At 55.5% G+C, this 11,885-nt stretch overlaps 1 protein-coding gene across 12 annotated transcripts; it reads left to right on the top strand.

Moving 5' to 3' along the window:
• Positions 1-34: 34 nt before the first annotated feature.
• Usp19 (ubiquitin specific peptidase 19) lies at positions 35-11,181 on the top strand. Of its 12 annotated transcripts, none has more exons than XM_052187257.1 (27): positions 35-198; positions 1,809-2,068; positions 2,291-2,323; positions 2,471-2,599; positions 2,683-2,816; positions 2,897-3,196; positions 3,358-3,574; positions 3,703-3,859; positions 3,959-4,030; positions 4,144-4,259; positions 4,371-4,585; positions 4,668-4,863; positions 4,944-5,077; positions 5,185-5,343; positions 5,417-5,527; positions 5,957-6,067; positions 6,155-6,256; positions 6,789-6,929; positions 7,016-7,134; positions 7,340-7,477; positions 7,575-7,888; positions 7,970-8,080; positions 8,168-8,384; positions 8,465-8,617; positions 8,727-8,887; positions 8,968-9,146; positions 10,054-10,559. In XM_052187257.1, the coding sequence occupies exons 2-27, from the start codon at positions 1,945-1,947 to the stop codon at positions 10,279-10,281; spliced, it is 4,071 nt and encodes a 1,356-aa protein (XP_052043217.1). In that variant the 5' UTR covers positions 35-198; positions 1,809-1,944; the 3' UTR covers positions 10,282-10,559. The 12 variants fall into 12 exon arrangements, with proteins under 12 accessions (XP_052043217.1, XP_052043218.1, XP_052043223.1 ...); XM_052187258.1 differs by having other exon boundaries at positions 2,894-3,196; positions 4,365-4,585; positions 7,025-7,134; XM_052187263.1 differs by lacking the exon at positions 10,054-10,559 and adding an exon at positions 10,703-11,181 and having other exon boundaries at positions 36-198.
• Positions 11,182-11,885: the final 704 nt, after the last annotated feature.

The raw sequence follows: 11,885 nt of genomic DNA, 5'->3' as shown, positions 1-11,885 counted from the left end.
GGAAGTGCGTCATCAGCTCGGCACTCCGCCTCCCATAGCCGTATCTAGAAGTCGAAACAAAACAAGCGACTGGAGCGGCGGCGGCGGAGCCGGGACGGGGGAGGGGCGCGCCGGAACCGGAACCGACCCGACGCCGGAACCGGAATCGAGAGCGTGTTGCCAGGGCCCGAAGAGGGCTGGTGGCGGCGGTCTCGCTCGGTGAGTGGTGTGGGCCTCAAGTCGCCGGTTTGGCCGCAGCGGGAAGGCCGCAACGTTGGCCCGGGACGGCCTGTTCAAGGTCACGGGCCGTGCCAGCCCCGACATCTCGAGCCTCGCGGCGTGCTCGGCCCACCGATGCCCACTGAGCCGTTATGCTACACCTGTGGCCGGCCTCTCTTGTTTTTTAAGAGGATTAGCGGCGTGCGAGGGTGGCTTCCTGGAGGAGGTGGTGGCAGGCCTGGGATTCGGAGGTTGGAGCAGGATAGCAGCCTAGAGCTGGGGCGTTGGTCTGGGTTCAGTAGCTCTGCGCAGTTCTTCCAACCAGCTGGGATCGCCGGGTAGTTCCCCTGCCGCCTCGTCGTCCTCGGAGCACGGGGGAGGGCTTCAGTCTGTGAATTGGGCCTCGGTGTAAGGAGGAAACGGCGGGTTCTCTGCCCACAGGCCTGGACAGGTTGTCACTAAAGCGTCAGCTCTTCACTCTTAGCGTGCAAGGATATTTTTATCACGCCCTCTCCCCTAAGGGAACACAGGCTCGTCCTAGCTCCGCAGGCTCGCTCGCAAGCCGGACTTGAGGCTGCCAGGGGTTACTAGGTCCACGTTCCATCTCCACCCTCAGTCGTTTTGAGAACTTCACTTTGGATGGAGAGATCCAGAATCCACACGCAGGTGGGAAACTGATTAGGCCTCCGTGGCTCAGAGCTGGTGAATGAAGGAACCTAGAAACGCGCGAAGTCTGTTTCGTTGTGGAGCAGGACGCCCATCACCGTGTCTCAACACTGGAGTTCTCTTTTTTGTTATTTTTTGTTTGTTTGTTTGTTTGTTTTTGTTTTTTGAGACAGGGTTTCTCTGTGTAGTCCTGGCTGTTCTGGAACTCTATAGACCAGGTTGGCCTCGAACTCAGAAATCCGCCCGCCTCTGCCTCCCAATTGCTGGGATGATTAAAGGCGTGCACCACCACTGCCCAGTGAATCTACTCCTCTTTAAGGCCAAGGAAAGAAATCCCTTTTTTAGGTGGAAACAAAAGATCAGATTTCAGGAGCAGGTTTCTAGCAAAAATAGGAGCTGGCAGGAAGCAGATTAGAAGCCTTAGTACCAGAACCTTCCTGGTTAGTGTCAGCACCTGGGCCTGTTGTCAGCCTCAGAGTCTGCAGAGCTTCCTGCTACTGCTTCTTGGTTCTCCCTTTCTCCTGCCTAACTCCTTCACTTTCTACTTGTCTGGTTGTGACTAAGCAGCTGGTGAGAGTGAAGGGCGCGGAGCGCGCGCTGCTCAGAGTGCAGTCCTGTGGGTTGGAGCCATGGCTCCTGTCCAGGGGATGATCCTGGCCCCAGGTCATGACTGCCTTGACCTGGCCCTTCCTGAGGGCAGCTTCCAGCGTCGTGGGCCTTTTGTAGATACCGAGGAGGTGTGGTCTGAAGCCCTTGCTGCTGCTTGAATTATTTATTTCCTCATAGGGTAGCCTCACACTGTGCATGACTGCTTCCGATGGTGAAAATACTGATGGTGAAAATACTGCCCGCTAGGGCTGAGAGAGCCCTGAGGTGCTGAGCCCTGTTGTAGGAGGGAGCAAAGCTCTTGTCCTTGGCAGTGACTCGTGGTCTATTTTCATTAGGCTCTTGGTTCTTTGCTGAAGAATTTGGCCACAAAGAGTTGCCAAGATAGCTGGGCCGGGAAGAAAGCGCCGCAGCCCTGACCCAGACGCTGTTGCGGATTCTGGGGCACTCTGGCTGTCTACCAAGCGGCTCAAGATGTCTTCAGGGGCCAGTGCTACAGGCTCCAGGAGGGGGCCTCCAGGATTGGAGGAGGCCACTAGTAAGAAAAAGCAGAAGGATCGAGCAAACCAGGAAAGTAAGGATGGAGACCCTAGGACAGGTAGGAGCGGGGTCCAGAGTGCTTATGGCTTGCTCCCCTTATCATTGCACATGCAGATGGGGCTGTCTCTCCCCTCCCTTATCCTGGTTTGATTCAAAGAAAAAGACCCTTGACAAGCGGGGCAGAGCCTCAACTTCCGACCTGAGGGGCGTGGCTAAGATCAGAAGCTGGTGGGTTCTGGGATCTGGCTCACTCATTACTGTCTGTTCCTTTTGTTGCCAGTGTCCATTCCTCGAACGGAGCCAGCCAGAGATGGTGAGTACTGGGTGGAGTTTTGAGTGTTATGTGAGAGAATGGAGAATTTAGCTCCCATCTGGAGCAGTGGGCTTGGCTCATGGACCTGTCTGTCACCATCAGCACCCTGTTGAGACCCCTCTGATCTCTCTGCCCCTCTCCCTGTAGAATTGTTGTTGGATTGGAGGCAGAGCACGGATGAGGTGATTGTTAAGCTGCGGGTGGGAGCAGGGCCTGTCCGGCTGGAGGACATAGACGCCGCCTTCACAGACACGGACTGTGTGGTGAGACTTCCAGGTGTGTGCGTGTACCCCGAGAACAGGGGCCTCTGAGTTCTCTGATACCCCCTCTCTGGCTTACTTTTGCCACTCTTTTTCCAGATGGTCAGCAGTGGGGTGGTGTCTTCTTTGCTGAAATACAAAGTTCTTGCGCCAAAGTGCAGGCTCGCAAGGGTGGCCTTCTACAGTTAGCACTGCCCAAGAAGGTGCCTCTGCTCACATGGCCCACTCTCCTGGTAAGTTCCAGTTGAGTGGATGGGACTTGGGGATACTCAGTGTACTCAGCGGGACCTAATTGTTGTATCTTTGGCAGAAGAAGCCTCTAGGGACCGAAGAGCTGGTGCCAGGGCTCCAGTGCCAGGAGAACGGGCAAGAACTGTCTCCCATTGCCCTGGAGCCAAGCTCTGAGCCCCGCAGAGCTAAACAGGAAGCCCGAAACCAGAAGCGGGCCCAGGGCCGTGGGGAGGTAGGCTCAGGGGCTGGCCCTGGGGCACAGGCAGGGCCCAGCGCCAAGAGGGCTGTTCATCTCCGCAGAGGGCCAGAAGGGGAAGGGTCCCTGGATGGCCCTGGCCCCCAGGGGGATGCCCCATCCTTCCTGGCTGACTCAGCTACCCAGGTAAGAGTTAGGTGCCTGGTTTCCTGTTTGGGTATTTGGAGATTGGGGAAGGAATGTGAACCAGAGTGGGGACCACTTGCCAGACCCAGAGCTAATCTTGTCTCTGCGTGTGTGTGTGTGTGTGTGTGTGTGTGTGTGTGTGTGTGTGTGTGTGTGTTTAGGTTGAGGCTGAGGAGCAGCTCCATGTTCCACCAGTGAACCCTCAAACAAGTCTCTTGGGCTCAGAGAAGAATTTAGCCCTTCTGACAGTAGAGAAGACAGTGTCTCCCAGGAATGATCCAGTCACCCCCGTCATGGTCCGGAACAGAGACCCTGAGAAAGATGACCATGTCAAAGAGGAGATGGCAGTTGGAGCTGATTCTGCAGCCTTAGTGGATGGTAACATGGGGACTGGGCAGGCAGGCCCCCAGGTTGGGTTGCAGGGTTGGTGGGTAGGTAGGGAGTAGTATAGTAGCAGGCTGGAATTTGTCTTGGGTTGGTGGCACTGAGCCATGGTCTCAACCTAGAACCAGAGTCTATGGTGAACCTGGCGTTTGTCAAGAATGACTCGTATGAGAAGGGCCCGGACTCTGTGGTGGTGCACGTGTATGTGAAGGAGGCCCACAGGGACACCTCCCGAGTGCTTTTCCGAGAGCAGGACTTCACACTCATCTTCCAGACCAGGTGGGTGGCAGAGACTGGGACAGGTCCAGCACTGTGTCTCAGGTAGGGAGGTGTTTCAAGAATTTTCCTTGTCTTCCCTCCCCTGTTCCACCTCTGCAGGGATGGAAACTTCCTGAGGCTTCATCCGGGCTGTGGGCCCCACACCATCTTCCGCTGGCAGGTGAAGCTCAGGTGGGTGGTGCCCAGCCCCGTAACCGCTGGTCTCACTTGGGTTCCCATCTCTCTGGCTTGTTCAGCCTTACTGGCTTCGCCTGAAGTCTCTGAATTAAATTTTTCCTGGACAGGAACTTGATTGAACCAGAGCAGTGTACGTTCTGTTTCACGGCCTCTCGAATTGACATCTGCCTTCGGAAGCGGCAGAGTCAGCGCTGGGGGGGACTGGAGGCCCCTGCTACACGAGGTCTGCACACGAGCTCCCTTCATTGCCTGAGCCCCATGCGATTAGGACCTTCCCCCACCTCACACGTGCTGCTAACCACCAGCCCTCTCATTCCCCCTTTTTAAGGTGCAGTGGGTGGTGCAAAGGTTGCCGTGCCGACAGGTCCAACCCCTTTGGATTCAACTCCTCCAGGAGGTGGCCCCCACCCCCTGACAGGCCAGGAGGAAGCTAGGGCTGTGGAGAAGGAAAAACCCAAGGCTCGGTCAGAGGACTCAGGCCTGGATGGTGTGGTGGCCCGCACCCCCTTGGAGCACGTAGCCCCAAAGCCAGAACCACACTTGTCCTCGGTAAGAACCCTCGGCTGGGATGGACACGAACAAGGCCGGTGAGCAGCAGGGCTCCTCTGTCATGTCTCCTTTCCTCCCGCAGCCCAAACCCACATGTATGGTGCCTCCGATGCCTCATAGTCCGGTGAGTGGTGATAGTGTGGAGGAGGAAGAGGAGGAGGAAAAGAAGGTGTGCCTGCCAGGCTTCACGGGCCTTGTCAACCTGGGGAACACCTGCTTCATGAACAGTGTCATCCAGTCCCTGTCCAACACTCGGGAACTTCGTGACTTCTTCCATGGTGGGTGAGGTCAGGGCCGGGAGACCAGGCACAGTGACAGGTGGCACCTCTGTCTCTCACGCGCTGCTCCACTGTTGTAGACCGGTCCTTTGAAGCTGAGATTAACTACAATAACCCCCTGGGGACCGGCGGACGCCTGGCCATCGGCTTCGCAGTGCTGCTCCGGGCCCTGTGGAAGGGCACTCACCAAGCCTTCCAGCCCTCCAAGCTGAAGGTGAGCTGTGCTCACTCCCACCTTGTCTACAGAGGCGTGGGAGGCCTAGTGCACTGTCCTGAGTGGGTATTACGATTTCTCACTAACACTGAGGCCTCTGCATCTAGGCCATTGTAGCCAGCAAGGCCAGCCAGTTCACGGGCTATGCACAGCACGATGCCCAGGAGTTCATGGCTTTCCTGCTGGATGGGCTCCATGAGGACCTGAATCGGATCCAGCACAAACCCTACACAGAGACCGTGGATTCAGACGGGCGGCCTGACGAGGTGGGCTGGTGGGTGGCGGGCGGGGCTGTGTGTCCTTCCTTAGCTTTTCGCAGTCCTCACGATTTTCCCTCAGGTGGTGGCTGAGGAAGCATGGCAGCGGCACAAGATGAGGAACGATTCCTTCATCGTGGACCTGTTTCAGGGCCAGTACAAGTCAAAGCTGGTGTGCCCCGTGTGTGCCAAGGTACGGTGGCTTCCCCTAGAGGGGTGTCCCCAGTTAGTTGGGCTAGTTTGGCCAGATTACTTACAAGTATGTATGTTTTCAGGGAATGCTGGGGAAAATTTGAGGGAGGAGGTGGGCAGAACCTATAGGTGCCTGTGGTCAGAAGCAAGCAGGCGAGGTAGACTTCCTGACTGAAGGCAGGGGCGTCTGGATGCCCAGGGGTGGTGCTGCAAGGATAATAAGGTACACCCGTATTGTGGGTGAGCTTGCTAAGGCATGTGAAGAGCAGATGAAGGGCACCGTGGGGAGACTGAAGATCAGACTCTCTGGTGGGTCCCTCAGTCTAGTGCTTTACTGCTGAAGTTGGCTGATTGGCTGTGAGAGACCTGAGAGCCACCCGTGTCACCCCCTTAACACCCCCCCCTGTGTTTGTCACCTCTACATCCACAGGTCTCCATCACTTTTGACCCATTCCTCTATCTGCCGGTACCCTTGCCACAAAAGCAAAAGGTTCTCCCCATATTTTATTTTGCCAGGGAGCCCCATAGCAAGCCGATCAAGGTGAGTTACAAGCCCCACCCCTCTGGCTGTCCTAAAAACCATGACTCTTCTTGTCCTGCCATACTGACTTGACCTTTCTTGCCAAAGTTCCTGGTGAGTGTGAGCAAGGAGAACTCCAGTGCAAGTGAAGTTTTGGACTCCCTCTCTCAGAGCGTCCGTGTGAAGCCGGAGAACCTGCGCCTGGCTGAGGTACAGCTCCTTCCCAGGTCTGCATGTGTGGCCATGTTTGTGGGCTTGTTGTTGTTTTGAAGCATTTTATGAGTGTTGTGTCTGCTTGTGTGCACGTTTGTGTGTGTAGTATGTTGTGTGCCTGGTACCAGGAAAAAGGGTGTTGCACCCTGTGGAACTTGAGTTATATATGGTTACAAGCTGCCGTGTATATAAAACCCAGGTCTTCTGGAAGAACAGCCAGTGCTTGTAATGCCGAGCCATTTTTCCAGCCCCTCAGATGTTTTCTTCCTTCTCTGGATAAGGAGGTTGCTGGGAATCACAGGGCAGCGGCCCTCAATGGAGGACCAGTAGCCGACTCCTGCTCAGGCTTAGTCTCTCGGGTTCTCTAAGGGACTTTCTGCCCCTAGGCAAACACATTCCTCTTTTAGTCCACACTTCCTACCCTGCCCCATCTCAGGAGACCCTAGTGCAGGACTAAGCCCTCCTTGGTGCCGTGAGGCACCTAGAGAAAGGTTTTACCACATGCTGTGTGTGTGTCTTTTATCCCCAGGTAATTAAGAATCGTTTCCACCGTGTTTTCTTGCCCTCCCACTCACTGGACGCTGTGTCCCCAACGGACGTGCTCCTCTGCTTTGAGCTGCTCTCCCCAGAATTGGCTAAGGAGCGGGTAGTGGTGCTAGAGGTGCAGCAGGTGAGTGGGGCCAGCCTGATGCCACAGGGCCCTGGTGGGGGTGATCACTCCTGCCTGCCCTTGCTGAGCCAGATGACCCACCCTAGCGCCCCCAGGTACCCAGCATCCCTATCTCCAAGTGCGCAGCCTGCCAGCGGAAGCAGCAGTCGGAAGATGAGAAGCTGAAGCGCTGTACCCGCTGCTACCGTGTGGGCTACTGCAACCAGTGAGGAGCCCATGGTCTCCCTCCCGTTTCTCCCGCCTGTCTTTTGTTTTCCTGTCCTCCTCAAGCCTCCACCCACTTCTCTGCTTTCCTGGGCCTTGGGGGAGGCAGGGCTGGCATGCGTACTCCCCAGGGGTCCAACATGTCCCTGATGATGGAGCGCAGCCCTTGGGGGAAGGCATTTTTTTCACCTTTTCTTTCCCTCCAGGTTTTGCCAGAAAACACACTGGCCTGACCACAAAGGCCTCTGCCGCCCCGAGAACATTGGCTACCCCTTCCTCGTCAGTGTACCTGCGTCACGCCTCACTTATGCCCGTCTTGCTCAGCTTCTAGAAGGTTATGCCCGGTAAGAGCCCAAAGGCTGGCCTGGTATGCATGGGGCAGGTGTTCAAGTTTCACACCAGTGGGTCAGAGTTCATCCTTGTCTTGTTGTCCGCTGCCAGGTACTCTGTGAGCGTCTTCCAACCGCCCTTCCAGCCTGGCCGCATGGCTTTGGAGTCCCAGAGCCCTGGCTGTACCACGTTGCTGTCAACCAGCTCTCTGGAGGCTGGGGATAGTGAAAGAGAACCCATTCAGCCTTCTGAGCTCCAGTTGGTGACTCCTGTGGCTGAGGGGGATACAGGGGCTCACCGTGTGTGGCCGCCTGCTGATCGGGGTCCTGTGCCCAGCACCAGTGGAATTTCTTCTGAGATGCTGGCCAGTGGGCCTATCGAAGGCTGTTCCTTGCTTGCTGGTGAGAGGGTGTCTCGGCCTGAAGGTAGGTTCTGCAGTTAAAAGTTGGGGAGGTTGGTAAGACCATAATGGACTGGTGAGCATTGCTTATCATGCTTTGTCTTAGCTGCTGTGCCTGGGTACCAACACTCCAGTGAATCTGTGAATACCCACACACCCCAGTTCTTCATCTATAAAATTGATGCATCAAACCGTGAGCAGCGGCTTGAGGACAAAGGTGCCTGAGGCTGTGGGTGGAGTCCTAGGGTAGCTTGTAACAGCTGCTCTGCATAGCTGTGTGACCATGGTTTCTGCTTACCTCCAGGGGAGACACCATTGGAGCTAGGTGATGACTGTAGCCTGGCTCTGGTGTGGCGGAACAACGAGCGCCTGCAGGAGTTTGTGTTGGTCGCCTCCAAGGAACTGGAGTGTGCTGAGGACCCAGGCTCCGCTGGGGAGGCTGCCCGTGCCGGCCACTTCACCCTGGACCAGTGCCTCAACCTCTTCACGCGGCCTGAAGTGCTGGCACCTGAGGAGGCCTGGTAAGGATCGGGCAGCCAGCAGGTGGTAGACCAGGGTAGAGGGAGCTTGCCGCTTCTGATGGGCCCTCTGTCCCCTCCAGGTACTGCCCACAGTGTAAGCAACACCGCGAGGCCTCCAAGCAGCTGCTGCTCTGGCGCCTCCCCAACGTGCTCATTGTGCAGCTCAAACGCTTCTCCTTCCGGAGCTTCATCTGGCGTGACAAGATCAATGACTTGGTGGAGTTCCCTGTTCGGTGAGCAATGAGCAAGCCCTGATGACTGTGGACAGGGCACAGGGATCGGGGACAGCCTGGGCTCCCGCCAACTAACTGCCTCCTCACCCTTCTCTGACTGGGACTACAGGAACCTGGACTTGAGCAAGTTCTGTATTGGTCAGAAAGAGGAGCAGCTGCCGAGCTATGACCTGTACGCTGTCATCAATCACTACGGAGGCATGATCGGTGGCCACTATACTGCCTGTGCACGGCTGCCCAATGATCGCAGTAGCCAGCGCAGTGACGTGGGTGAGGGCACACACAGCGTGCAGGATAGGTGGTAGGGTGGTGTTCCAGGCTGCGTTCATACTCTTCCCACCCTGCTCTAGGCTGGCGCTTGTTTGATGACAGCACGGTGACAACAGTAGACGAGAGCCAGGTCGTGACGCGCTATGCCTATGTTCTCTTCTACCGACGGCGGAACTCTCCTGTGGAGAGACCCCCCAGGGCAGGCCACTCTGAACACCACCCAGACCTAGGCCCTGCAGCCGAGGCTGCTGCCAGCCAGGTGAGGCATTGGGGAGGCCTTACAGACTAGTTGGGGGACAGAATTGGGGCTTTCAAATCTACAGAATTTAGACACTGGGTTCTTCTACATTCGGGCCTCACTCAGAGACATCCTGGAAGATAGCCTAGGGACACAGTCAAAGTGTGTGTATATATAAACATGCTACCAGTGTACACAAAAGAATAGGCCAGAGACCTGCCCTGAACTCACCAGGCACAATGTTTTAAGCAGACTAAACCTGACTGGTGTCTCCCAGCTCTTCCCTCACAGTCTCCATATGCCAGTGACCCTCATTTGTGATCACCCTTGTGTTCTGGTGTGTATTCAAGATGTTCCCTGTCAGAGATGGATGTTTCCTGGAGTGGCTGTCACACTTTTTGTGGTGATCAAATGTCCCTACTGAACCTCAGGCTCTTGTGTCCCCCTTGTTTGCTGATGCTGTTCCATAGGTCCATGGGCACGGTCACTGTTCTCTAGACCAGCAGCCTCCTTTCTGTTACCCATACTCCCTTGAGACCTCTTGTCAGGCTCAGAGACACAACACAGTAGTCAGGATCTGGACATTGGTAATCCTGAGGAGATTGCCATGGGGTTGGCTCCTTATCCTCTGTGAGCTGGTCCCTTCTGTGCTGTCTCGACTAAAAGCTGACCAGGTAAACTCCACAGCCTTGCCCGTGAAAGCCTCCGTGTGGATTGATAGCTGTCAGGAGGAGGGCGAAGGCTGTCAGGTTCTTAGGCCTTTGTGCTCAGCTTAGAAACCTGGATCCTAGCTGCCTGCCCGCATCTGTGCAGTTTGACCTGGAACGTGGGGCTTAGACCTGGTCACCTTGATGTGACCGTCTTGGCTAGGGGTCTCAGGGAACCTGGGCCTCCTCTGGGTGCTGATGGCCCTTTCCACATACCATAGGCTTCCCGGATTTGGCAGGAGCTCGAGGCCGAGGAGGAGATGGTGCCCGAGGGCCCTGGGCCTCTGGGTCCTTGGGGGCCCCAAGACTGGGTGGGGCCCCCGCCACGTGGCCCTACCACACCAGACGAGGGCTGCCTCCGATACTTTGTCCTGGGTACCGTGGCGGCTTTGGTGGCCCTTGTGCTCAACGTATTCTATCCTCTGGTGTCTCAGAGTCGCTGGAGATGAGCTCACCTGCAGGCACCTGCTGTGAGCTGGTCTACCTGTCTGCTCACCAGGCCATGCCTACCTTTGTGGTGGGAAGCAACTCTGGGCTCTGAGCCTCAGTGTATGTATCTGGTGGGAGACTTGTGGGGACTGTAGCCTCTGCAGGGGCAGAGTATCCTAGGGTGTGTGTCCATCCAGTTGTCTGTCCTCCTGTTTCTCTGACCCTTGTCTTAGGGCTTGGCCCTGCTGGAACTATTTCCTGTATTTAAAGTGTTAATAAAATGAGTATTCAGGCCCAATCTCGTCTCTCTGTCTAAACGCCGCTGCTGTCTGCGCCTGCCTAGGAGCCCTCCCTTGGGTGCAGGGGCTCGGAGCCAGCACCCCGGGATGCCAGGCAGTATGCTGGGCAGCCCCCAACCCCTGTCCTCGTATTCTGTTGCAGGGACTAGGCCCTGGCCAGGCCCCCGAGGTGGCCCCCACGCGGACAGCCCCTGAACGCTTCGCCCCCCCTGTGGACCGCCCAGCCCCCACGTACAGCAACATGGAGGAGGTCGATTAGTAGGTCCCTGGCTGATGGAGGGACTGGGTTTGGGAGATCCCCTACAGAGGGCCATCTGCCATCTCTGACATTTTTTCTTCTGTCACTCAGAGGACACTGGCTCTACCAATGGGAATTTGGGGGGCATGATTTGGGGGTGGGAACCTCACAAATTGTGACCTCGTGTCAGCTTGGTCCCAGATTAGTAGGCCTTGACTCTTCCGCTGCCTTCAGTGCTGCGTGTTTGGTTCTCAGTTGTACTTTCAATTCTTTCTGACCTGCATTATAAACATAATTTTATTCTAAAAATTGTAATTTTTTGCATTTTGGAAGTGACTGCTGCTGTTTAAATATATTTTAAAAATAAATAATAAACAAGCTGACTTAGTGACTGATGGACAGCATGGTATGGCTCCTGCCCCTCCCCCCAATCTGGTTGGATGTGTGTTTGTAAAGATCCTGAAATTCTCTGGTCCGGGGAAATAGGGTCCCCTCATTTTCTTGGGTCATTGTAGAACTTTGTTGCTGTGACCAACTGTCTGCCAGAGACAATTTAAGAGTTTGTTAGGGGGCTGGGTGGTGGTGGCACACGCCTTTAATCCCAGCACTCTGGGAGGCAGAGGCAGGCGGATTTCTGAGTTCAAGGCCAGCCTGGTCTACAGAGTGAGTTCCAGGATAGCCAGGGCTATACAGAGAAACCCTGTCTCGGAAAAAAAAAAAAAAAAAAAAAAAAAACCAAATCCAGAAACAGCAGCAAAAGAGTGTGTTTGTAGTGTGAGGGTGTAGTCATGACAGAAAAGACATGAGGCAGCTGGTGGCATTCTTTCTCAAGTGAGGAAATCGGGAAGTATGAATGCCGGCAGCTCCACTCACTTTCTACCTTTCTTCAGACCCTAGGCTATGGCATAAGTGGTACAGCACACATTTAGGGTGGGTCCCCTAGGTGATTTTAAATTGTTCCAAGTAGACTTTTTTTCTTTTTTGAAACAGGGTTTTCTGTCTGTAGCCCTGACTGACCTGGAACTCACTCTGTAGACTAGGCTAGCTTTGAACTCGAGATCTGTCTGCCTCCTGAGTGCTGGGACCA

This window comes from Apodemus sylvaticus, chromosome 7, assembly GCF_947179515.1.
Source record: "Apodemus sylvaticus chromosome 7, mApoSyl1.1, whole genome shotgun sequence".
In the NCBI taxonomy this organism is placed as follows: Eukaryota; Metazoa; Chordata; class Mammalia; order Rodentia; family Muridae; genus Apodemus; species Apodemus sylvaticus.
Note: the sequence above shows the minus strand (reverse complement) of the source record. Positions and strands in the feature narration are given on the sequence as shown.

Bases quoted from the DNA above. Each gene is read 5' to 3' on its own strand.
- Usp19 (XM_052187253.1), top strand. From the start codon at position 1,945: ATGTCTTCAGGGGCCAGTGCTACAGGCTCCAGGAGGGGGCCTCCAGGA. The intron at 2,069-2,290 runs GTAGGAGCGGGG...TTTTGTTGCCAG, and splicing joins GGATGGAGACCCTAGGACAG to TGTCCATTCCTCGAACGGAG. The intron at 6,257-6,788 runs GTACAGCTCCTT...TTTTATCCCCAG, and splicing joins AGAACCTGCGCCTGGCTGAG to GTAATTAAGAATCGTTTCCA.